At 39.7% G+C, this 25,738-nt stretch overlaps 2 protein-coding genes across 3 annotated transcripts; both read left to right on the forward strand.

Moving 5' to 3' along the window:
• The first annotated feature begins 2,899 nt into the window (after positions 1–2,899).
• tlr18 (toll-like receptor 18) lies at positions 2,900–21,515 on the forward strand. 2 transcript variants are annotated; one of them, XM_040117762.1, is made up of 5 exons: positions 2,900–3,001; positions 14,845–15,840; positions 16,820–17,584; positions 17,852–18,002; positions 18,969–21,515. In XM_040117762.1, exons 2-5 carry the CDS (start codon positions 14,855–14,857, stop codon positions 19,434–19,436), a joined length of 2,370 nt encoding a protein of 789 aa, XP_039973696.1. In that variant the 5' UTR covers positions 2,900–3,001; positions 14,845–14,854; the 3' UTR covers positions 19,437–21,515. The 2 variants fall into 2 exon arrangements, with proteins under 2 accessions (XP_039973696.1, XP_039973695.1); XM_040117761.1 differs by having other exon boundaries at positions 16,820–18,002.
• A 2,802-nt stretch (positions 21,516–24,317) lies between these two features.
• Positions 24,318–25,670, forward strand: LOC120784201 (protein S100-A1-like). Its single transcript, XM_040117766.1, has 3 exons — positions 24,318–24,363; positions 24,569–24,724; positions 25,354–25,670. The coding sequence occupies exons 2-3, from the start codon at positions 24,584–24,586 to the stop codon at positions 25,531–25,533; spliced, it is 321 nt and encodes a 106-aa protein (XP_039973700.1). The 5' UTR covers positions 24,318–24,363; positions 24,569–24,583; the 3' UTR covers positions 25,534–25,670.
• The last annotated feature ends 68 nt before the right edge of the window (positions 25,671–25,738 follow it).

The raw sequence follows: 25,738 nt of genomic DNA on the forward strand, positions 1-25,738 counted from the left end.
GAGGGGAAATACCCCTATTTAATTCAAGACTTTTTATTAACAATGGCAGAGTTTTTGAATTTTTAAGTAACAGACATATTACAGGATCTCTTGCTACCACAAACATGATTCTGGTGAATTTCCTTATTGTTTCAGGGGTCATTTAAGGATTAATCAAGGGAGCGTGTTAATGGAATAATGTTTCATAGTTAAGAGACAGAGTCCTGTGTAAGATCTGTAGATAAAAAAATGTCCTTTCACATCTTTCTGTATCTTAATTTAACTTCTTTTAATCAGACACTTATACCTTAATAATTCTTAAGTAAAACTGACAGAAAGATTGAGGCACTTTTAAAGTTGTTTAAATAAAAACAAGGTGCATGTAGATCTTTACACAAGCAGATATTGTGGAAATCAGTTCACATTAGATCATAAGATGGTTGACACTCAATTGGAGGTGCCAAGACGAGCACGTTACATCACCATCTGCTGGCCAATATTTGGTGTATTGTCAGGAACATTGCAAAGGATATGAAGCCTATTCGGTGTGTAAAAATCTAGTCTCTACTGGTTATTCCTTAATTAGGCCCGAATGAGAGATTGAATTTTAAGGTTGCAGCCGTTCTGCTGTAGCCTCTTCTGTTCCCAATCAATTGCATTTTATGAGTTTAGAGCCGGCAATCAACTCCAGCAATCAGCCCTGCCGTAACACTGGTCTCAAACCTGTCTGCTCAAATAATCAGAAGTCATGTAACACTAGCCAGCAGGCTATATAATAGAACTTGAAAAGGAAAACCAGCACTCTCAGATTGATGGATGTTTTATAGACAAAAAACCCATTTATGTCTGTTTGAAAAGTATTCAGCAAGACTGCTGCTGTTCCTCCAAATTTTATGAATAAATGAACTATATGCACCAAGTGAAGTTCGAAGTCTACTTGGGGAGCAAATGCATGCACGCTTATTAAGTCTGTCAGGGAAGATGAATTTTCCTACTTGTGTAAGTTCTTCTTAAATTCCTCCAAAAACTTGTCAGTACCACCTTTTAATGCCTTCCCTAATGGCTACATAGAACAAAGTATATGACCCACTCAGTTTTAGCTCTTTACTCGCTATTTTTGTGGATTTCACCTTTGGTTTCACAGTGTAAGCAGACATACTGTAAATGGACAAAATATTCAGAAAAGGGGAACATTTGTGCAAGTCTGAGCTTGATATGCAACGAAATGTCCCAGACACTGCGTGCAGGGTAGAACAGGCTAAAAGTAAATATTCTACAAAGTCCTCTGAAATGTTGTAATAATTAAAGAAAATAGCATCCATAACTTCTACTGTTACAAAGCCCTGAAATACAGGGCTTCAGGAAAACCTGAAAAAAATAAGCGGAAAACCCGTGTCACAGACTTGTAACAGGGAAGTACAACTGGCAATATTCACTCGGGAGGTTGAAAAGATGTATGAATCAGAATCAGAAAATATTCACTTATCCTGAGAAATGGGTTCTACTGGGTGGATTGGCACCTAATTTTGTACAGACATTCCTGGTTCCCAGAGGATGGAACCTAAACACATTGGTGACTTTTTCCCTTTAGGGCTTCCGTGATGGTAACATTTGCGGTTCTGAGTGGATTGTCTCAACAACTATTGGATGGACGGCCATGAAATCTGATATGGACATTGGTCATGTTCCCCCCTGGATGATTTGTAATAACTTCGAGGATTCCTTAGCTTTTCCCTATCACAATCAACAGGTCAAAGTTTTTACTTATCCAATAATTTGGTTTATGACTTAATATGTGCAAAACTAACTATGATAGCTTTCTAACTAAAGCTAAATTATCGATGTGAACATGCAAAGATTATACATGGTAAAAACATCAGGATATTAGCATTGCCATTGTGAAAATGTTGCCATGGCTGGAGAATTTTTGTGGCATTTGCCCATAAGTTATTTGCTTGCTTTGGCACCAAAATGTAGGACGCGAAGACGCAGAAAACATGCCATGGCCGGATTTCCAATAAAGTTGCCGGGATATTGATGGCTTTAAAAAGACTCCCCACTTGTACAAATGAGATATCCACAGTGAATGGGCACATTGAATTGAAAAGCTACAAGCCAGTAGCTAGCGATCTTGATAACTTCTCCTTCCTAGAGCATAAGGCAGAGGTGCACATTCAGACTTCTGCACTCAGACTCTTTTGCAACACAGGATTTAAACAGCAACTGACCTTCTACGGACTTGAGAGCTATCCCAAAAGATTCCAAGAGTCTCCAGGAAGAACATGTGGAGAAAAGCAGCCAACCTTTCAATGATCAGCACTTTTTCAAAGCCTGTTTAGACATGTAAAAGTATTGATAAAAATTATGGGGGTAAAAATGAACATAAAAAAGCAGCAACACGAGATATTATTATCAGTTCTTTTTACTGTTTTTTCCTTTTCCTGTTTTTTCACCTACAGCTATTTTCCACCATCTATGATTCATTTTACCCGTACCTGTCAGGGAAGTTGCTGTTGATTTTTTTAAATGCCAGGTGTTTATATTTTTTGAAACACAGATTAAATTCCAATGTATTCATTCCATTTTATTGGGTTGGAGGCTGAGATCCATAGCTGAAAACCTGGACAAATAAATTCAAATCTATCTGCTTGGCTCGAAAAATTGCCCCATTACTGTTAGAAAAGACATTTAGGAATGTGATGAGTTTTTTTTCTTATGTTTGCCTAGAAGTTGTTTTTCAGGTAAGGCAGCAAATACTTGTAAAATGTACACGTAAAACCAAACGGGAAGCTTGGGAGACAGGAAAAAAATTCCCCCAATACTTTCCACATTCCTGTGCAAGAGAGAGTGAGAGGGTGACAGAGGAAGACAGAGCAGCAGGAAGAGAGAGCGAGAATAACAAGGTTGCCTCAGTGCTGAGTCACTTCTACTGCTACTGAGCGTCTAATGTACAGCACAGGTTAAAATGTGTTGTGAAAATTCAATTTAGGGAGGGGAACCGAGTTGGATCAACCATCTCCAGGTGAGTTGAAAGATTTTTTTTCTCTTATGTCTGTTTCAAACTTGTTTTGTCTCTTAATATACAAATGAATCCAGTCAAGTTTTTTGCAGTTAAATCTGTTGTATTTATAACCTTTAGGACAGGCTTTATTGGATTATCACACATTACTTTTGTCCATTAGTGCGCGATTAAAGTTAATCATTGAGTTATAAAGATTTTGGATATGGCTACCATACAGCACTGGCACTGTGTAAACAGATATATGAGACTCTGATTAACGGCTGATTCATCTATCATCATTAGCCATCACATCCCAAAAATTGGTTTTATAGTGAGAACTGCTGAGCAATTTTCCTTACACAGGTCCAAGATACAATAACAGCACTAAGTAATCAGCAGAGAGAAATTTTTTTCATTTTAAAGTATGTTTAGTGTGTTTGGTGTTTGTGGGGTTCATTTTTACTTATATTTTTCAAAAGAAGAGAATCTCTAGAGGCAGATAAAAATTCACTGATTTATTTAATGAGTGGAGACAAAAAAAAAAAAAAAAAAAAAATCAAGTGGAAATGACTATAACTGCCAAACATGAGAAGCAAAGAGCAATAATCTTACCCACTGCCTTTTAGGGTTTAAACGTGTCACCATCATGGGTTTCGACACTTTGCTGACGACACTGGTATTTACAAATGATACAATGTTCCGGCCAAACTAACACAAGGATGGTTGTTAGCTTAAAGTTGATCTTTATACTACAAGTGTTGTTCGAGTTTTTACCTCTTCAGACTCTTTCCCCTTCCATGCACCTTGGAAGCAGGTGAAGTTATGCCAGAATGCCCTTCACTTATTTGACAATTGTTGGCTTCCCAGACACGTCTCTTGATAGTAGTCGCCCAAAGCAGACTCTGCATCTCAGTGTTTTGTTTCTTTGTTGGTTTCTGTTTTTTATTGGTAGTCAAAGGATTTGAAGAATGAGAACGACAAATACTGAATACATTTAAGCCCAGTTTTAACAATGATATATCCAATGAAAAGAAATACATAAAAACATTTTAGAAAGAGAAAAAGAAAAAGAAAAATAACAAAAGAAAACAAAGAAAAACATCGAAACGCACAGCATTTCACCATCAATAAAACCATCGCTGTTGCCAGGTAGAGTCCAGACCCACTTTGATCAATTACATAGATACATAATATAAAGAAAATAATAATAAAAAATAATGAAAATACAATCATAAAAACTTGACACTTAATTGTTGACTTTAAAAAAAAGTCTCACGTTTCTTACTTTTGAAATGTAAATAGTTATAAGAAACTTTATTTATTAAGCACTTTTCAAAAACAGTTACAAACTGCTTTACATAGAAGAATCTTGTTAAAAAAAATTAAATACAATAACAATTAAACAGAATCTGGCCAGTGTAAGTAAAGAAAACAATTAAAACCCAACAATAAAATGGACAAGGCCAATATAATTAAATGGAAAAGATAAACCATATTGGAAACTAAAGTAAAACAAACAATGACCTTAGTAAAAGCATTTTTTAAAAAGTTTTAAGAAGTGATGTTTCTGATACTGCAAGTCTCAGATTGTCTGGCAGGGAGTTTCAGAGCTGATGGGATAAAAATGAGGAAAGGGGACAAAATAAAAAAGAATAAAAAGAAAAGAACAAAAAAAAAACAAACAAGAAAAGGAATCAAGTTTCCTCCCAGTTGATCATATTTCCTAAGCATCATTGTTTTGACCAAACAGAACTACATACAAACAGCTGTAAAGAATGGTAATATGCATGAGTTAATTGTGTTTTATGTAAAGTCTTGTCTTCAGGGGCCAATGAACTCAATCCACCCTGACCAGATATTTGTAAATTTGTAAATTTGTCCTGGTGTACTCTGAAGGAGTCCGTTTCGCCGTTACATACTTATCTCTATCCAGTCACAAGAAGGGAACCTCAGGTTTTAGCCATTTATGAGTTACGTTGTTTTTTCCATGCAACCAGCAGAAATGCCATTCGGGTTCTGTCTTCACAGTTTATCACTGCTGAGATATTGCATAGGTACTGAACATCAAATCCAATAAGAGATCAAAACAGGACAGGACCAGAATTTATATGATAATGATTTGAATGACTTGCATTGGTCGCCTTGCATCGCCTCCAGCAATCAGAATTAGTAGTTCTGTGTTACTTCTGCAGAGGCGGAACGAAGAATCGGAAAAAACTCTTCCAACAAAATTCTCTCCAAATAAGAGAACTTGTAGAGGCCAAAACCAAAAATGAACCTCCCATTATCTAGGATCATCTGTGTAGCCAAAGCCTACTATAGATCTGTCAGAGCAATTTGTCTTTGTGTCATAGAACTTCTGTGTTCCTTATTGTGCAATAACTAGGGTATTTAAATCACAAAACCTTTGCAACATTGTCTGGTAGATTTCTTCTTTATAATTAGTAGGGCCCAGAGTTTTTGGTAACAACATAGCTCTGGGCCTGAGGTATATTTCAGGCTTTTGATACACAGGCAATACTTGTTAGTAGGATCAATTCAGTTTTGTTTTTTATCATTTAATGGGATTTGTTGATAATAATAAAAAAAAAGAGAAGCTAACAACAGGCTTATCCTGTAAGACACTCATCTCCTCGGGCAATCAGCCAGCTTAACTGCTGGCACCTGTGAAGCTCCAGTGGTAAATCAGCTAATTTCAGGCAGTTCCGAGCAGCTGCTTGATGTCAGTGCTGCCTGGCTGATAATGTCTGTAAAGTTTCATCTGAAACAGGAGTTGTAACCAAGGCTCCTGTGGTTTCTTAGGGATTTCTGTGTATACTGTCAGCAGATCCCTACTGCTGTTACACCCTCTTAGATCTTTTTCAAAGTTTTACTTTGCACAGTGCTATTTATCTCGGTCATTTATTGCTTCTATTTATGTTGGAATTAGAGTTATTTTAAAGGGTCCTGTTGAACTCTCTAAAGGCAAAACAGCTTTTCAAACTTCTGCTTTTATTTTGCAGTTCCCGGAGAAGTGTGTGGCTGACAATTCGGCAGCACTGCAAAACCTGGTCACCTACTATGCATGAACTGGATTTATTTTTATCATTGAGTGTTTGCTGTGTCATTGGCACAGGTGGGCGGTTAGGTAAGCCCGCCCCCTATCAGTGTAGCCTTTCCCGCCACCTGTCCAGGACTGGTTTCATTAATAGTCTAGTAGTCTAGTTAATGTTTATTGTATAACAAGTGAAACAGTTGCAACATGTTTCACCAGGCAGGTTGTGCATGAAGCAGTTCTCCTTGGTTTTATGAAACTTAATTATCATTTTGAACTTAAAGCCATGTCTCTTACTCCTCTTTTACATAAATACCTTTATTGGATACCACTATAAACTGATTTTGTTGCAATTCCAATGCTGTTCTTAGTGAACATTTGTAGACTGTGACTGCTTTAGTTCACACATGGCAGTAGGTTTTAAAATGTTATTTTAATGGTCTTACTTTGGAACACAACTCACACATTTCCCATTGAAAAATGTTTACCACAATACAGCCTTGACCAGACATGCTTGTGTGCAGTGGTCACATTCAGTTTATATATGTTTTTGACTCCAGAAAGCCATACTGCAGCTTGGTGTAAGGTAACTGCAGACTCCCATTTTGAGTTGGACCAGTGAACGGTTTTCTGGGCCACCTGAGTTTGAAACTTTAGGGAAAAACAGCCTTTTGTCCATAAAAAAAAAAAAATTAAAGAAAAAAAAGGACAAAAAAAACCTCTCTAATCTGCTCAAGAGTGAAAACGTTCAAGCTCACCTCATCATTTCTTGAGCTTGGTTAGTCTGACGTTAGTATTAGTAATTCATTTGACAGGAAAAACAAGTCCTCCAAATTAAATGATCATATAGGTTGTATGTCCCTACCCTCAGACACGAACTATAGGAGCATACCAGACTTTACTCGTCATATTATCAATAATAGATACGAGAACAGTCATGGACAAACTAAACAAGGCAGGAAACATAACATGGTCTCCTGTGTGACAGTCCGCTGTTTTGTCGAGCCATCCATCCACTCCAACCTCCTCCTCCTAACGTGGACTTTGTCACTCTTTATACAAGGTCATCTGACTTCCTCCCTTGCTCCCATCATAATAACTACGGCCGCTAAAGGTAGCCTAACAATAAACATAACTATGGGTCGTATTAAGCCGCTTGCACAGACGACTTATGTGGTTGTTTTTTACAGGAGGACAGTCTCCGAAAAAATGTAGACGCTTGGACCCACTTGTCCTGGTTTTACTAATTCATTGATTATTCATTCGTTAGCCATGTCACACAGTACAAAACAGAGCACTGGAAAACGACGAATACTGTAGGTGGAGTCGAATCACAAAAACAGCACACATTGTTTTGTGCTGAGCATTGTTCCCCTTCTAAGGTCACAATGGGCAATATTTTGATTTTTTTGGACTAGACTAATTTTTTGCACTGTAACAGAACACCTCAACCTTGTTTTTATTTTGAAGCCTTGGATCAACGGTTATTGAGTGGCTCCTTGAGACACCCTTTTTCTCTTGTTTTTTTTTTTAAATCACTGAAACTGCTTTCATAAGTACAATTTTTATAGACAAATGAAACAAAAACATTTAGCTGTAAACAATATTCTCATGCTTCCGATATAATATATTTTTCTCACAGTGGGTTTTTGACTTTTCACAGCACGAAAAGCCCAGCCCTAATGATGGCTCTGTAAGAAGCCAGCATGTACATACATAACGCATACATAACGAATGCACAATACAAAAGCCGTTGGGCTGGCACACCTAAACAGCATTTTAAGTCAATCATGTTATTATAGTTACAACTGTTTCAAATATTCTTAAAGAGAAAGATCTTTTGCTGAATTGCCATAATAACATATTAGACATTTTTTCTGCCTGTCAACTCCATGAAGCAGTGGGTCGTAAACCCTTCTGAAGAAAAGCATTTTGTCTCACCAAACACAGGTGACTAATAAGACTTTCTGACTGTAGTCAAATCAAAGATAACCACAGCAAAGAACTTTGATATTGTCTGAATGAATGTTATTCCTACTAAAGTACTATTTAACTTGGTTACTGGGAGGATGCAGATGAGAAAAATGTTTTGTGAGAGAACTTCCTTTTTGAAACGTGATTTCCTGCCCTGTTCTTTCCACTACCAACAGTCAGAGTCAGCAGTTAACTCTCTGCTCTCCACCTTTGTAACCACAATTTGTGCTTTACATTGTTGGCACATTTGTAATTAAATAATTACATAGTAGAGCCTTAATCTTGCTTTAAGTCATCCCTAGTATTATCCACCCATGTGGATAGCTTTGGTTTTATTTGTCCTAACCTGGAAAAACAAAACTACCTGCATGATTAAATGCCACCAAAGGTGAGTGGGAGGATGTGTCTGGCTGTGATCTGGGTGACCAGCTCATCTAATTTGATTTCATTACACACACCGCTGCTCTTCGCCTCTATAAGGCATCAGTACTGTAAAAGAAAAACAAAATGCATGAAATTAACAACACCAGAACGTAAACACAAGCAGCGTCAGTTGCTGCGGAGGATGAACGTGTTCACAGCTCGTGCACAAGGTCAGCTGTGTCAGCATCAATAAACCAGAGCGAAGAATGCTCGTCAGTGAAACACACCCGCTGCCAGATTAATGTGTCGTACAGGGGCAATGGGCACAGTGCTTCCAACACATTTCAATGAAGGGGCTGTTTGCCACTGACTATTGACTGCTGGGTAAATATCAGGCACAGTAATAGAGCTTTGAGCTCACTGGATGACGCCATGCATGGCATCCCAGGGAGATATCATAGTTTAATCAATGACAGAGCCAGTTATTCTTTCTGTGATAGCCTGGTTGATAATTTAGTGCATGACTACCACCTCACACTATGAAGCCTGAAGTACAATATTTATGTTGCACTGGGTTGCTATGGAGCACACAGTACCAGCAGCAGAGTAAGACTTCCCCTCCATATTTTAGTCAGATATCACCATAAGTTCTGGGCAGATTTGGCTCAAATTATGTGGACATATCACCCTCTGGATGAGTTTTACATCCAGACCTATCAGACAATTTTTTGTGCTTTTTAGTTGTAAAAAAATGAATTAGAGGGACAAATGGCTCATTTAGCTCAACTGTAATCATAAGATGTTGTACTTAAAGCGGAACTCTGCCAATTTTACATATTAAAGTCTGTCTCCAGGTGTTGGGAAGTACTACTGCACATGTGGAAAGGGTTGTAAAAAGCCTTTTGTGTCTCCAGAGGGATCTGTGTGATAAATTGCCTCGGGTGATGTCACCTGAGTGTGGGTCCGAAGACTACAAATGAAAAAAATCTGGGGGGTCACCTCTGCCTGAGGCTACTTTAGCCACTACTAGCATAAAACACCCAAACCTCCAACTGAATTGTTGCCTGTCGTTTTGCAAAGTGGGTAACGTAGGTGCCTGGTTTTGACAAGGAAGAGGAGTGTGTGCAATAAAAACAGTTACATCTTTGGTTCTGCTTCTTCGATTTTGATCCTTTTTTAAACTGTCCATCGTGAGTCCGACGATGTTATAGGAGTGGAATGCCAAATCGGTGGAGTACTCTTTTAATATCACTTAGCTCACCAATCATCAACTGTGTCCTTTTTCGGCTTCAGCTGCACTGCAGCACCATCAGCTTTACTCTATCTTCAGCTGTACTTGAAGCTTAATGTATTTGATGAATTATTGTAAACAAAGAGTTATACTTCTCCAGGCTGCACAGGATTCGCTCAAACACGTTATCGTGGCCATTTCTTTTTTACGTGTACGATTGTTTTCATCTCTCCTTTGGAACCCGCCTCCTGACAGGAGTTTAATCAAGCAGTCAGTTAATTTGATGCGCCGGTCTGCACAACACATTGTTGAGATTTGGGAGGTGTGCACATCGGCTCCTCTGCGTCACATGGTTACCCATAAAACATTTCTGCATAGGTCTGTGGAGATGCTTCTGTGTGTCTTTGGAGAAGCGCGATTCCACCGTAACGGAGTTGCAAAGCATTGCCGAAATTCTATGCTGCTAGTCCCAGTCTAAAGGAGATCAGGTTTATGACTTTCATGCAGTTTTTGCATTCACATCGGAGTAACCCCTTTAGTGATTATGGTGTACATTTTATCTTTAACTCCACACTTTCGGTGAACAAACTTTAGCGGAAGCTGACAACAGACAACTAAAGCTTGAGATGTATCAGCTGAAGCTGATGGATTATTATGGGTGCCTTACAGACTTTGGAGTTTTGCAAGTGAGAGAACTTTGAGGTGTGGTTGTTTTTACCGAAGACATTTTTACTGTGCAATGTATTGTCTCAGCTTGTCAGACAAGGTTTTACAGTACTACATGTATATGCTGCAGCTAAACTCGATTTTTCCTATGTCCAAATCATGCAAAAGTGAGAGTCCCGCTTTTAACAAGACCAAATACTCTGGCTTGCTAATGATTTTGGTTGAGAGATTTAAGAATGTTCTTTCCCACCACCTTTTGATTAATGGAAAAAAAAAGAGCTTCTGAGCTCCCTGCCAGAAAAACAAAGTGTTTCTTTTTGATGTTTGTGTGTTACTGATATCACTACAGAGTTGTTCACACACTGAAACATTTATAGCCATGTTGTTTAGTCTTTCTTACCACATGACTGACTCAGGATTAAGTGTCAATTTGACCTCTGACAGTTAATCACAGTTTTACTCCTCAGCTGGTTCCTAAAATGAACAATGTCATTATTGTTAGGGAGTCTAAATCTGTCTACAGATTTTAAACATGGCAGCATTAGTGAAAGCTATCTCTCGGGTGCAGAGAAAATAAATATTTTTCTTCTTCACATGCTCTTGGGGGGGGGGGGTTCCCAGTTGTCTTTCCTGCTTGTACTGTATGAACCTGGCAGTGAGCCAATCGGCATGTGACAAATATTGAACAGGAAAAAAGCCCTATGTTTTGTATGCATGCACAGTGAGCTGCATGTGTAGGTGTTTTAGATTGCAAGAGCTGTTAATACCTTTTGACTCATGTGTTAACACCAAAGTGATTGCAACACCATACGTCTGAAGCCAGGGAGGATAATACTCAAGGATAATATAGAGAGCGACCTGCAGCATTGCCAACTTATGTTCACATTCCTTTCACAGATAAGGCTGCACAGCGAAGAACGGGGAGGTTTTCACAAGTGTAAATAGAAAATGACTCAACTAAATTCTCTAGAATAGTTCCTGACACAGAAACTCTTTTCAGGCAAGTTAATGTCAAACCAGAGTTTTAACTCATGAAATCAAAACTCTAGATCTTCGTAGATTAGAAACACACAGGTTTGGTTGACCTCATATGCCCTGTGAAACTGTGAAGCTTTTATTTTTTTACACTTGAGTCATGACAAGGTGCTTTGTAAAGAGAGAAAAGACAACAAATGGATGGTTTTATCTGACTTCATTTTTTTTGAGAATTTGTTGCAGCCACCTGTGGTTGAAGGTTCGTTTTTGGGGCAGGATTATGATTTAACGGCTACGCTTGTGACAAAAAGATCACTTTTTTTAGGTTTATTCCTAAATAAAGCCAGAATGTCAGACCTGTAAAGACATAAACCTTGAGTCAAATTTAAAGGTTTCCTTAAAGGTAACTTGTGGTGTTTTCTTGCAAACAAACAAAGCTTCTTTTTCGACGCGTCCACCAAAGTGCGATCTTGAGCTTTGGCGACCAAAGGCAGCTCATGTCAAAATTCTAACAGTGGAAGAACTTCGGGACCAATTTCTCACAATGCAACTGCTACTTCAACCTATGTCTACAAACTAACCAATCCAATTACAGCATGAAACACTGGCCGATGTCAACATCGTGAGCACCCATAGACTTATATGCGTAAATACCAGAACTGAATGGGCTGCCAAAGGCTTGCTTTTGCTATATTTTCAAAAACATGAGAGCAGCACAGATGAATATCATATTAGCATTTGTTTTACATCATAGTTCTACCATTCACCAACCATTCACCAGGCATCCATCGCACAATCTGCCAGGCCTAAAAACCAACAGGTCCTCCAAATCAAACAAAATACATTTACATTGTACATTTTGTAATTTGTAATTGCCTTCCTAGACAACAAATGCAAATTTCTGGTAAAGGTTTGGTCAGGTTAAAATAACTACATGGTTAGGTTAAGGTAAGGTAAGGTTAGGTTAAAGTACCCTAAGCTGACTGTCAGTATGAAACAGGAAGCAAAAAGTGGTCTCTAACTATTTGCCTCCCCCTACCTTCTCCCTCTGTGGACCTGGTAGCTCTATGACAACATCACACTATTTATTCCTTCACTCAGGAGAGACAGGAGTGAAAACTTCTACAGCTACAAGAGGGCTTCGTCAGTTGGATATAAACATTCAGTTTTGGGCATTTACTGAAAAGACTGAGGCTGTTGTTTTTTTGTTTTTTTCAGGATGACATTCGCCTCAAAACTGATATTAGAGATTCTGGCACAGATTGTGTCCATTTTGTTAGACCCATATCACAGAATTTGACATGGAGCGAACCTGCGAGATAACTGTTATAGCACAGTGTATAGGGCTCTATATCTGAGACTTGACTTGCTCCACGGCATGAAAATTTCATTATCACGCCTGTGCATTGAAAGTGGTCTCAGCCATGTAACTCTGTTAATCCAGGTTTGGAATGAAAATGTTCGCGCACAGTGTCAATATTATTTATTTTTTTAAGTACGGGTATGGCCAGCATTCAGAGATTCAAGAGACTTGGATTTGCTCTTGTGGATTTGAGACTTGTTTTTTCAAGACTTGACACCAGACTTGGACTTTAACCCAAAAACTTAAAAACTGCCATCAACCCCCAGATTCCCTGCAGGGTCTATTTTATGCGCAAAAGACGATGAACTCTGGTTGAGAACATCAGCTGGATGTCTCAAATGTGAATGCATTTTAGAAAAGTCTCTGGCAAAATTTTATCGGTTCCCAAAGCTTTGTTGTTTTCACTTTATAATACATCATTTTATAGCAGCGCCTTTTAATTTGAGGAGTTTCACTTAGTCAATATTATTGATAGCCATCTAATCTTGTGTCAGCTTCCAGGAACAGCTGTCCACTGTTGACCAGATAGCCAAGAGTTTGTCTTGTTTCCTCAATGGAAGCAGCATCTCGACTGCTGTTTTGTCACACAAACACTGTTATACGACAAGGAAGGAAGATGGTGGCCACACAGTAAATGCCGGTTGACATTAATTCATCCGACGAATACAGTTTGTCATTTACTATCTTGCATTGATCTAGAAAAAAAACAGCTAACAACGACACACTCTGTCCAGTTATGAAATGAACACCTTCCTCGAGGAGGAGTCGATGTGGCACTTAACATCACGATCCATCTCAGCCCTTAGTGGTAAACATGACTGGAAGAAATAAAAACAATATTCACCATCTCCCCATCAATCTATGTTTTTACAGATGCTGCAAAGGGATTTTAATTGAGTTGCCATTCTGAAGCAAACCAAACCTATATGAAATATATTGTTGCTCCACTTTACAGAGGGACACTTTCTGGTGGTTGTCCCAGCCGTCACAGATTAATAGGCCATACATTGATCCTGCATAATGACCGATAATAACCTAAAATAAACATGTATTTCTAGTACCCATATCCACACAGACATAAATGTTTATTCAAGTCACGTCACCTCTGGACCAGATAAAACTAACACTGTTTGTTTAATGGGGGTTATAAAGCTTGACTGCTCCTCTATGTGAGTGCGTCGCCGTGGACCAGCAATATAAATAAAGGTTGAGGAGAGGGGATTTGAAAGAGTCTGCCTTAGCAAAAGGTCTCAAGAAACTAGTCTTAAGAGGGTAAGTGTAGTGTAGTGTGCAGTGAATAATCATGTAAGTGTTATTGTATAGCGGTGGACCAATGAATATGTCTGTTTTATATGGATAAGTCTGATGTTTTCTTCACAGCAGATTTGATGCCTGAGTACACATAATGACTGTAGAGTGACGTATGTAGCCTGATGTCTGTCGTGTGTCTTGCAAGGTCCACTTAAGCCTGCAGATTACACTGTCAGTTTATTCTGCAAAGGCACTTTTATAGTTTAATGGGAAATGATGGGAAATTGGCTGAAAGTTCTTGTAGAGGTGGAGTTTAGGATCTCCTTCTTTCATCTGTCACATCATGACTCGGACATCGGGATTTCTCTGTTGGCTCTCAGTGACATACAGTATTTAACTTTTTGAGTGACCGAAGAAGTAAGCATTTCCTCCTTTTTAGAGGAAAAAAAGGTCAAGCATCTTACAGGAATTAGATGCCACTTCCTTTCAAGTGCTATGTTGTGTGTCACAATTTACTTTTACCCCACACAAATGATGCAACGTAAGGAACTAGTCATCCTACTCTGTTCTGCAAACCTTAACTTTCATTTGATGCAGTGACAGCATAGATAAATATTATATTGCAACTCAACAGGAATATGCTTAGGGGGGTTCACAAAGATGAAAAGAGAGTGACTGTGTGTGTGTGTGTGTGTGTGTGTGTGTGTGTGTGTGTGTGTGTGTGTGTGTGTGTGTGTGTGTGTGTGTGTGTGTGTGTGTGTGCGTGTATCACAGAGAGATTATACTTACTTTATACTTACTTATATTTCACTTATAATGAAGTGCATAGTCTCTTTATGAAAAGGAACAGTAAGAGAAAAGTATAGTTTCTTAAAGTTAAAATTATAGTATGTGGAAAATGCAAAATAACCCCTGCACCAAAAAACAGATTAGGTCAATGTCCTGTTGATTTTTCTCTACAAAGAAAATGCTTAAAGTTGAACTTCCCCATTCTTGTTCCTTTGCAGATCTGTCACAATGATTTGGAAATGGATTCTTTTCAGTTCTCTCCTTCTTGGAGCACTCACATCCCCAACTCCGTCTTCTCCCCCCACCCCTGACACTGAGGAAGGACCCTGTCGGATCTACAACTCTGGCCGCTCTGCAGACTGTGTGGGAAGACAGCTCGACAGTGTCCCCTGGAGACAATTTCCATCCACACTTGAAGACATAGATCTCTCCCACAATAAACTGCAAGCCATCCATGCTTATGACTTTCTCCTTTTCCCTCAGCTTCGCACCCTACAGCTGCAGTACAATAATATTTCACACTTTGACAATGATGCCTTTAAAAAAAACACGCTACTGGAGCATCTTAACATCTTCAATAACTCCCTGCAGGAAATTCCTGCCAGAGCTCTGACACCTCTCTTGAATCTAAAAGAGCTCTACATGTCCAATAACCTTTATAAACATGCCACTTTGGCTGACAGCTTCTCCAAATTTTTCAAACTCCAGGTTCTGTCCATGGGTGGCCCTCTGGTGATGGGTCTAAAGAGAGCAGATTTTCAGCCCCTGAAGAACATCAGGTTACAAGGTTTTGCAATCAAATGCTCCTCCAATCTAAGCTACTATGAGCCTGGAAGTTTAGAAGTCATTCAGACAAAGCAGATAGGCTTTGATATGGCCATAGATCAACAGCCAAATGCTCTCCTTCACATGCTTCGTGACATCGCCAACAAGACATTCAGCGTCATCCAGTTCCGCAATCTCTTTGAGTTCACGTACTACATGGGGAAGGAAGACATTTTCCAGGGATTAAAAGACATTACAGCCTATCAGCTTATCTTTCACAGAGGTAAATTCAACGAGAATCTCCTGAGGATGGCTTTAATGAACTTACAAGTTGCCCCTATCAAAAGGGTGAGACTTCAGTACATTGACTTTGCCCGTTCACCCACATTTGTTGATAGTGGAGCAGGTTCCAGCATCAGAGACCTGGCATTAGATAAGCTGGATCTTTGGTGAGTATCTTCCCATTTGAGGGCATCATGTGCCAGTGTAAAATACATTATTGTGGTGGAAAACCTGGCACTTGTTTGTCATAATGTCATGATAAAATGTTGCTAGACTTATGGTAGGTTGACACTGCCCCATGATGTCTCACAGTGCAGTTTATATGCAGCTTTACTATCAATTGTAGTGTTGTTTGTAGAGTATAAGCTTCTATATTATAAGTTTAAGTTTATACTAAGTATTCAGTCTCTCTAGGAATTCACAATCTTGCAATCACGAGCAGCGTCACCACATTGGACTGACAAAAAATAGCTCAATCAGAGCTCCGAACTTACCCAATCATCAAAAAAGCAAGCGAAAATTAAGAAAAATAATCGTTCCTGTCATCTCCAGTCTTCTGTCTTATCAGCATATGAAAACCATGTTCACAATAATGAAAAAAAAATTATAGTAAAGTGATAAAATAAAGTCTTTAATATAATATTACATAAAGTCTAATGTAATCATATGAACAGATGGAAGGTTTAACAAGGCTTTTATCACAGACCTATGACAGAATAATAATTAGAATAGGAAAATGACAAAGCGACATTTGGTTTTGAAGGGCATCAGTTATCAGTCATTGTGTGTGAGAGGAGGGGTCAATTTATTGGAATGTAGCCTCAGTTTTCATTGGTGGAAACCGCCCAAATGGTCCAAAAAAGTAGAACTAATTATCACAACCCACCCAAAACTAATTTTTATCCACTCAATTAAATCATTAAATCAACTAAAATTCAACCAAAATCCACAATATGACAATTGACTGTGAAATAACACAGAAATTGATGCAAATTATACTGCAATTTTCTGAAGATATGTGATACACAAAGGCAATTATTGTTGTGATTTGGAATAATCACAAAAAGCTCAAAAAGATCGTTGAGGAACTAAGTATTTGCTTTTCAAGTGCACAAACAGAGCACTAACAATCACTATTTCTTGTAGGTATATCAGCAATCCTGATGTGCTGCGATTTGACTGGCGTTTCACCTGGTTCAACAAAGTTAAGGCACTGTCTATTCAGTTTGTGTATTTCAACTCCGTGCCTTGCGATTCCTGGGTTGAGATGGAACATGTGAAGTTTCTGGATGTCTCCAATAATCGACTACAGAATGAGTTCATCTTCAACCAGCGGTGCACTTACAAGGGCGCCATGCCGAATCTTCACACCTTCAACGCAAGCACCAATGAACTGACAAGCTTAAAAGACTTGTCATCACTAACGAGGGAGTTCCAGCAGCTGCAGGTGTTAGATTTTAGCGATAACAATCTCGGATCTGCTGAAAAGAGTCGAGACTGTGTTTGGCATCAAAATATCACTCGTTTTATTGCTCACCACAATCAGTTTGAGAGTGAAGCCCTCCGTTGTCTGCCCACCACAGTGCACTACTTGGATCTGTCCTACTGTAACCTGGACCAGCTGGACATGACGTACTTTAAGGAAGCAACCAACCTGAAAGAGCTCCTGCTGAGTGGGAATAAAATCAAGTTTATCCCATCTAAGTGGGAAAGTCCGTCACTGCAGTCACTGTCTTTGGATGGGAATTCGTTTGGCCTCATTAGCAAGGCGTCCTTCCAGGATATGCCTCAGTTATCTCGCTTGAGGGCAGGGAATAATCCTTACCATTGCACTTGTGAGCTTCATGCTTTCGTCCAGGACACAGTTTCACAAGGAAAGGTCAACCTCACCGACTGGCCTTGGAACTACAGGTGCTACCACCCAGAGGCCTTCCTCAACACATTCATATCCAAATACTTCCCAGGTCAAGTGGCATGTGATATCAGACTAGTTATCATTATCAGTGTTGCGACCACAGCAGCGGTCATCTTGATATTGATGCTGATCTGCTATATTTTTGACCTGCCGTGGTACACTAAAGCCACATATCAGATCATCAGGGCCAAATACAGAGCTCACAAGGAAAAAGCAGCAGGGGAAATAGGGACTTTTACCTATCATGCCTTCATTTCCTACAGCCACTCTGATGCAGACTGGGTGAGGGACCAGCTACTGCCCTGTTTGGAGAACAACAGAAACCCCTATCGTCTGTGTATTCATGAGAGGGACTTTATGCCAGGAAGGTGGATCATCGATAACATCATTGAGAACATTGAAAGCAGTCGAAAGGTGCCACCATGCAGCTTTGTAATAGTCTTGTACATGCCAGAAGCATACAGCATTATTGATACAAAAAAGTTACAGTATATGAAGAATTGCATAACAATGTTTTTTGTTTTTTGTTTTTTTTTTTGCAAAAAAGTTCAAGATAAGATTGAAGGGAGATAGATATATTGTAACCTATCAGCTAGTTTGGGCAGACAGCTTTTGAGGAGCTATGTTTTTGACAAGCTGATGTCACAACTCAGCCAGGCTGGTGATGACAACATCATGTACTCTAAGTTACGAATGTTTAAGGATTGGGCCATGATTGTGTTTAGCTTGTGGTTAAGTAGTGTTTCAATAAGCCCTGATTGACTTGCCTTTGATACTTCCCCTAAGGGAAATTTCCACGGCCATCTTATGTGCTGATTAAGTCATCTGAAAACTGTCCTGAAAACTTGATGACTTTTGTGATATTGATTCTCAAAGGGCTGAAGAGGCAAGTGATCAATAATACACACTCAAGGGGGCAAATGTGAGGATTGTGATTCACCAAGATGATAGTTGGCTGTTGGGTGCCATTGGGTTGTTGTTGAGCTTTTGATGATGACCTTTACCCATAGTTTTGAGGTTTGTCCAACACCATTGGCAATAGACATCTTTTGTGGTGGTCATTTGTGCGAGGCAGTATGTTGAATCGGTGTCGAGCTCGTTCACTGGCTGATCAGCTTGCCAAATTAGTAATTTCATTTATTTAGTGCAGTGGAGTACAGTGGGTTTAGATTGTTTCTAGAATTTACAAAAAGGGCTGCAATGCAGAACATAATCGTTTTCATCAGCACCGGTACCATACCATTTACCTAACATCTAAGGCTTGCTTTTAGATAGAGCATCACCCTTCCCAGCACAACTCATTGCTACATCATAAAGATCCATCTGATCCATGTTTTTAGTTTCCTTTGTTTCTAATTTGATTTTTTTTTCCATCCTCAGGTAATATTTGTCCTCTCCCAGAACTTTGTTAATAGTGAGTGGTGCAACTATGAGCTGTACTTCGCTCAGCAGAGAGCAATGGGAAAGAGCTTCAGTGATGTCATCCTAGTGGTGAAGGAGCCCATTGATCCCAGCTCCCTGCCCAGCAAGTACTGCAAGCTTAAGAAGATGCTGAGTACTAAGACGTACCTGGAGTGGCCCCAGCAGGTCAACCAGCAGGCTTTTTTCTGGGAACAGCTGAGAAGTGTTCTGGGCAGGCCGACAATGACCCGAGAAAGGGCGCACAGTGTCAAGAGCGTAGCTTCATCTGAGGGCGGCGTTTCTGTGGTTGGGCTCCCCGAGGAGAATCAGGTGCCAGAAGTAGCGGAACGTTATGTGGACCAAGAAGCAAAACTCAAAAAAAAGATTATTAATAGGAATAATGATGAGCTGTTAAATCAGGAGCAAACACCTATGGTGGTAATTTGACCAAAAGTTTAAAAACTAAAGAATGTACAATAGCTTACATTTCTTCAGTATTGTCTCAGTAAAGGCCTGAACTCCAGTAACCTTTTGTGAGCAGGGCACAGCACGCTGGGAGCAAAAGCCAGCCCCTCATTAAGATGACAGACAATAACACAATACGCACCTGCCCGTGGCATTAAGTCATGTTAGATATGGTGACAGGTGCGACATTGTGAAGGGGCCGTGCTCTGTTACATTCCCTGGCCCTCAGAGCTATGAGATTGAAAATGTTCCAACTCTGATGTCTCACAGCCAAGTCAAAGCCCATGCATAATAATAATACCAGTACTCCATAGAAATACACAATGTGTTTTGGGGAGACTGGCCCAATTGCTAACCCACCTGGGAATGTAAAAGATCCATTGATCTTGGTAGATCAATGGATCAGCAATCCATGCCGGCTCTTGAGCACATGCAATTCTTAGTGATGGAAACGTAAAGCCCAAAAGTTATAGTGCAAAGAAAGAAAGTGGGGATTTGTTATACTCTGAGTGTGTACTGATTAACTTATAATCTTGACGTGGCTCTCTGTAGGCTTCCGAGTCTTCCCAGTGGACTGCTCCTGTACTAAACTTGTAATTACATGCAAGGTGAGGTAATCACTGATGTGAGTCCCGCCAAATGTCTGTCTTAACTTGATCTGATTGCATTGTTTGTCTTAGTCCCTGTTAAATCCCCGCTTGCACTAAGCTAACATTTTTTTATCGTGTGAAATGTAGAAACAAGTGGACAAATCGCATCAAATGGGCCACTTAGAAATGTCATTTGAAACTTAAACGATGTTTGGCCACTAGGGGGCAAAAGACCACTCAGCTCCGACACATCACAAAATAAAGCTGTTCTGCTAATGTGTTCGCAAACAACTGTCTACTTCCACATCTAGCAGACACAGAGTATGTTTGAAACGTACGTCCAATATTCAATCTCCTCTTAGCCCTTGTGTAGCCTCCCCCAACTGCTGAGAAAAATATCCGACCCTTTTCATCAGAACTATGAACTAAAAGACACGTAAAAACAGAGCTGGGCGGTAATTCTCATTGGGTTTTTTTTACTATTAGTAACAACAAGTAGAAACCGAGCTGGAACCTAACTGTAGAAAGTCTAGAATGAAAACTTTCAATGCTTTCACTAGGCGTGTCTGCAAAACCAACCAAAATGATGAAGCAGAATTAGAGCTACATTTGCCCCGGACACTTCAGTTCCAATCTCGATCACTAGCGGACAAAACACCTTGTGAAAGAGTTTACAAATGCTTTAATCACCTCGTGATCTATACACACACTTGTTATATAAAGTCAGGCTCCCTAAAATCTCTGAAGTTAATGCCTCTAATTTCCCCTTGAAATGTGAGATGAGGAGCAGGCTGTGTTAACAAGCGTTGCAGTAAATCACAATGTTTAATCATGTTCTGAGCCTTTAGGTGTCTTTACACACTTTACAAAAAATAACAATAGAAACTATATTAGAAGAAGTGCGAAAACACTGTACGATAAAACAGTGATGAGAGTGTCTGCCAGATGTGAAGAATGTGAATGGGAATTTGTGGCCATCTTATAGGTTCACTGGTTGCTTGCTGTTTTTATGAATAACAAACCATCCTATATTGAAGTTAGTGACTGAAGCATACTACCTACACCTGGCAAATGTAAAAACTGTATTTTTTAAGCATTTATTTTGTACGACAACTTGATCAACAGAGGCTTCGTGATGTTCTTAATCAATTAATTTTATTAATGAATTTGCCCTGATGGTTACTCTATTTTTTTGAAAGCATTTTGATTTTTTTTTTTATTTCAAAGTTATTTTGACTGAGACTAACTGAGACTTAGTGAATGATCACTGCATATGTGAAATGGACTATAGAATATCTGAATATAAAGGACATAAAATGGCAGATTTCTTTAATTTGTTAAAACTATTTTGTATAGAATCATAAATGCAATTGACAGATGTGTCTATTTTTGATATAGACACCTAGTATGTGTATACTCTCTGTATTTCTAATTATGATATGAAGTGCTGTAAGTGCCTTATTTTAATGATTTGAAAAATATTCATAATTCTTACAATGAAGTTTTGCTGTTTTGAATAAAATCTTGATTGTTTTAGTCCTGACTGTTAAAGTGTGATCATGTTGGATGACTCTCACCCATCCACTACGTGTGGATCTCTGCAGTTGGTCTCGGAACCACTCTGACCAGTAAAAGAGAGACGGGGAGCTCTTTTTCCAGGTTTCCGCATGCAGTTGTCTGAGTTAGTCAAGTCAAAGGCAGCGTTTCATCTTCACTTTTCGTCAAACCAAGAACAGAATAGGCGTGTCTGATCTGAGGACGTTTCAGGTTTTCGTCAGTAACGCAGTAAGATGTTGAATTCACAAACATTTACTCAGTCCATGACCGACATTTTTTAAATTCAGGTTGCACTCACACCAAGGAAATTACTTCACTGTATAAGAGTTTCAGATATTGCATATATAATACCGTGCAGGGTACATACAGGTACATACAGGTATTTGTTTGTGTGTGGAGAAAAAATTGAGCCTTGGCAAATGATCTCATTACTGCTGTGACCTTGTTGTTTTTCCTCTGCAGCTCTGTTAGATATTAAATGTGCTTTGGTTTTGTTCCCCAGGTTAAACTGTTACCTGGCCCCATGGAGATACCGATGTAAATCAACCCTGACCATTTGCATTCACTGAACAGAGGAATTCAGTTGACTGGCCGGCACGTCATTTGTGTTGCTTCTCGAGCATAATCATTCCCTTAATTGCAAATGATGTTGCGGCAAAGCACCAAATAAGCATAAGTGGGGATTACAAGCAGCGCACATGGAAAAGCTGTGGCCGGAAAAGGGAAGGAATTGCTTCAGCTCATTTCTTGCTTTACTTGTCGGTGTAGTTAACGGTTCTGGAGGCAAATGTCACTCACAGTAATCAAGAAAACTTAAGGAGTATTGGCATTTCGCACACAGGGTGTGCAAAGCCCCCCCGAATATAAAGCTATTTGTACATACAGCAGAGTAAAACAGGGTTCAGAGCTCAGATCGGAAACAACTTTGTGTTGAATGCTATGGACTTTTTCCCTGACGAAGGTCTTGGAATTGTGACAAATCCATTCAGATTTTGACCCATAGTGGCCAAATCACAAAAGGCATTATGTGTAGTTGTTTCCTAACATAGAACGTTGCAGAGTTTGTTTTCTACATTTTTTGGGAAGTATATGTATGAAGGCTATTTATTGGTCACAAAAGCATATTTTGACGAATATCGTAAAATATTAAGCTTGACAGTTCATTTAACCTTTGAGACAGTAATTGACATAGAAATGTCACCACGCGGTCCATTTAGTAACAGCTCTGAAGCTTGCGTAGCTGGTTCAGGTCAAGAATGAACTTTAAGTCTCAACTTTTAAGCCAACCTAGAAATAGAGACCTTCCAGTGCTCAGAAAAAAAATGGCAGTTTCAACAACTGGCCGATCTCCATCTGCTGAGGAAGATCATGTGATACAATCAAAAGCCCCAGAACAGCGAGGCCACTAAATGGGCCTTGTAGGGAGACTGTTTTATCAACTATTATCCATGATGTTGAAAAGACGTGAACAAACAAGACAAAAAAAGAACAAACAAACAAACACTTGATTGTTGCTCAATTCGTTGAGTTGCACACGTGAACAGCGCAACATATAAGAACCTAAACACTCATCAGTTTAAAACGAGCGACACGCTGCCACATATCAATGTATCATAACACCTACGAAAAGTCCGCAAATACCGAGCAATAAAAAAGCACATATGCAGCTAGAATATTTTAGTCCTTAATATCTCTGGTCACTGACAGTCAGCCTGGACCTAAAATAATCCCAGTGAGACGCTTTTTGATGCTAATGTCTCGCCCTCCCTGTTGATTTAAACAGGCCGCTGTTCGCCAACATGGCGGCCATAACTTCATCAGGTGAGGCTAGTTTTTCATCGGCTTACTGACGGAAGTGAAGGGTTATTTTTTTATATGTTTTCATATATTATCTTACTATGAGACTAAAAGAAAGCAGCTTATGGTGCTTATTAAACTCAGGTGCTGGTACTGAACAGAGGTGTTATTCTGTAAAGAATGCACCCAAAGACATATGGTTGTCTGTATGTGAAAAACAACCCCTTATATGGAAACGGCAGGACAATCTGGAAAACCGTCCTTGGGTCCTGTGTAGTGTCTCGTCCTTTTCTACAGATAAGTCGTTAAATAGGGAGAGTCAATCATGTCCAGGGTGAAACGTCCGTACGAGGAGTGACGGAGGTCTCGGCAAATTAGAAGATGACCGCGCCGACAATGTTATTTCCTATGTTTAAACTTACTATCTGCTGGACCGGGGAGAGAACAGTCACTCAGACTTGGTGAACTGATGTGAATGCTGTATGCTTGTCAGGGATGCGTAGTCTGGTCCAGAGCTCTGTAAGCAACCTCTTTAAGACTCTGCTGTATTTTAATAAATAGATGTGAATTTAACTTTTTGCGTCCTGCATACTTCACCAAACGAATGCGCGAAACCTGATGTTTTGAAGGATGGACTCAACAGTAGCTACAATAGAGGCTTCAGTCGGTGTGGGCGCAGGGGCTCCATGAAACCGGTTTACCGCCGGTGTCACACCTAAATGTTCGTGATCGGTGTCGTGAGCTCCGGCTGTACTTTCCCTGTTATGACATGGTAACAAAACCACAAAAGAAAAAAGCCCGCCTGTTTTTTGCCTTAGAGGGCGGCTCACCTGGCGGTGCTGCCGTCCGGAGGGAGGCGCTTATCTGATCCTGACTTATCTGCACACAGGTGAGCGGGGCCTATTTAAGTGATGAGGTGAGAGCTGAAGCCACTTCCTCCAGCACCTGTCAGCGTCACTGTTCGGGTGAGTTCCTGCTTTTTGTGTCCTCTTTTTAAAATTTCATTTATTTACTTGTTTATTTTTTTTGCTGTTTAATTACGGAACGTTTAGAGGCGAGTGGTTAGAGTTCAAATGGAAAAAAAGCCACCAGCTTTGGATTTGACACCCAAAGGCTTTTTTTAAATTAATTTATTTTTTTTAAATAGTGACTCCTGATTTGTCCTTCTAGTTTTAGGACTGAAAAATGGCTCACAACCTGCAAGGCACTATGAAGAAACTCATTGATTTGTTCCACTCCTACTCGGGAAAAGTAGGTGACAAGTACCATTTGAACAAAACAGAGCTGAAGTCGCTGTTACAGGAAGAACTCTCAGGTCTCCTGTGTGTAAGTACCTGACTGTTTTTCCAAAGCAAATGGACATTTTGTACAGTGGTGTCACTTCATAATACTTACACCACAAAATAAATACCGGTAGGGTACAGCTATTGCCTGTGGACTGACTTTATTGAGCTTCTCTGGGGCGAAAAGGTTTTCTTTTCAACAACTGACAACAACTGACGCACAACCGCTGCAGCACCGGGCTCTGAGAAATGCATGAAATGCATTCACATGCGGTTACAGGTGTTTTAAAAACGGTTTTCATCAACAGCACGTGAGTAATGTGCGAGGCGGTCATGTGACAATCGGAGAGATATTACACAAATAGAACAGTATTTGTTAGTAGCTGACGTCACGCTGAGAAAAGGGCCGCGTGATTGAACTGAATGCCGTAGATTCTCTTAATTCACTCGTGTGTGTGCCACTTAAGAACAAGTCTTTTTGTACGAGTGGTTCTCGAATGCTTTCCATTGTTCGGTTCAGACGAGCAGGGAACACTGTGAATGGCTATAATGACTCCATACTGAATACCCCTGCACTTCCGATTTTTTGAGGCAGGGAAGTGCGTGGACTTGGCCATAGGGTTTGATCTTGTGAAACACATTTTCATTTTCAGCATGGTGCTTCTGTTTTAGGACAGCCGGGACCGAATGGCGGTGGAGAAGATTTTCAGTGAGCTGGATACTAACAAGGACGGTGAGGTGAACTTCCCGGAGTTTGTCGCTCTGGTCACTGAACTGATTATCGCCTGCGACAAATTCTTCATTGGCTTCAAGAAAGACGAGATGGAGAACTCCAATCCGAAGAAAGACTGAAATTCTTCTCATTAAATCCATTTATATAAAAAGTGTTGCTCACCTTAAAGATGTAAAGGTTTGAGTCGTTCCATAAACACAGAACCCAACAGTTGCATCGCTGTTTTGTCTTTTTCTCCTTCAAGTCTCCATCTTAATAAAAATGTCATCCTGCCGGACGGCTTCGTGTCTTTAAAACATTTTACATTTGACTCCTATTTCAAAA

This window comes from Xiphias gladius, chromosome 22 (assembly GCF_016859285.1).
Source record: "Xiphias gladius isolate SHS-SW01 ecotype Sanya breed wild chromosome 22, ASM1685928v1, whole genome shotgun sequence".
Taxonomy (NCBI): Eukaryota; Metazoa; Chordata; class Actinopteri; order Istiophoriformes; family Xiphiidae; genus Xiphias; species Xiphias gladius.

What these genes read in the sequence shown, in the direction of transcription:
- tlr18 (XM_040117761.1), top strand. Translation starts at nt 14,855, where the DNA reads ATGATTTGGAAATGGATTCTTTTCAGTTCTCTCCTTCTTGGAGCACTC. An exon ending in TTAGATAAGCTGGATCTTTG is followed by an intron (nt 15,841 to 16,819) that starts GTGAGTATCTTC and finishes TATTTCTTGTAG; the next exon opens with GTATATCAGCAATCCTGATG. An exon ending in ACATTGAAAGCAGTCGAAAG is followed by an intron (nt 18,003 to 18,968) that starts GTGCCACCATGC and finishes TTCCATCCTCAG; the next exon opens with GTAATATTTGTCCTCTCCCA.
- LOC120784201 (XM_040117766.1), top strand. Translation starts at nt 24,584, where the DNA reads ATGGCTCACAACCTGCAAGGCACTATGAAGAAACTCATTGATTTGTTC. An exon ending in AACTCTCAGGTCTCCTGTGT is followed by an intron (nt 24,725 to 25,353) that starts GTAAGTACCTGA and finishes CTTCTGTTTTAG; the next exon opens with GACAGCCGGGACCGAATGGC.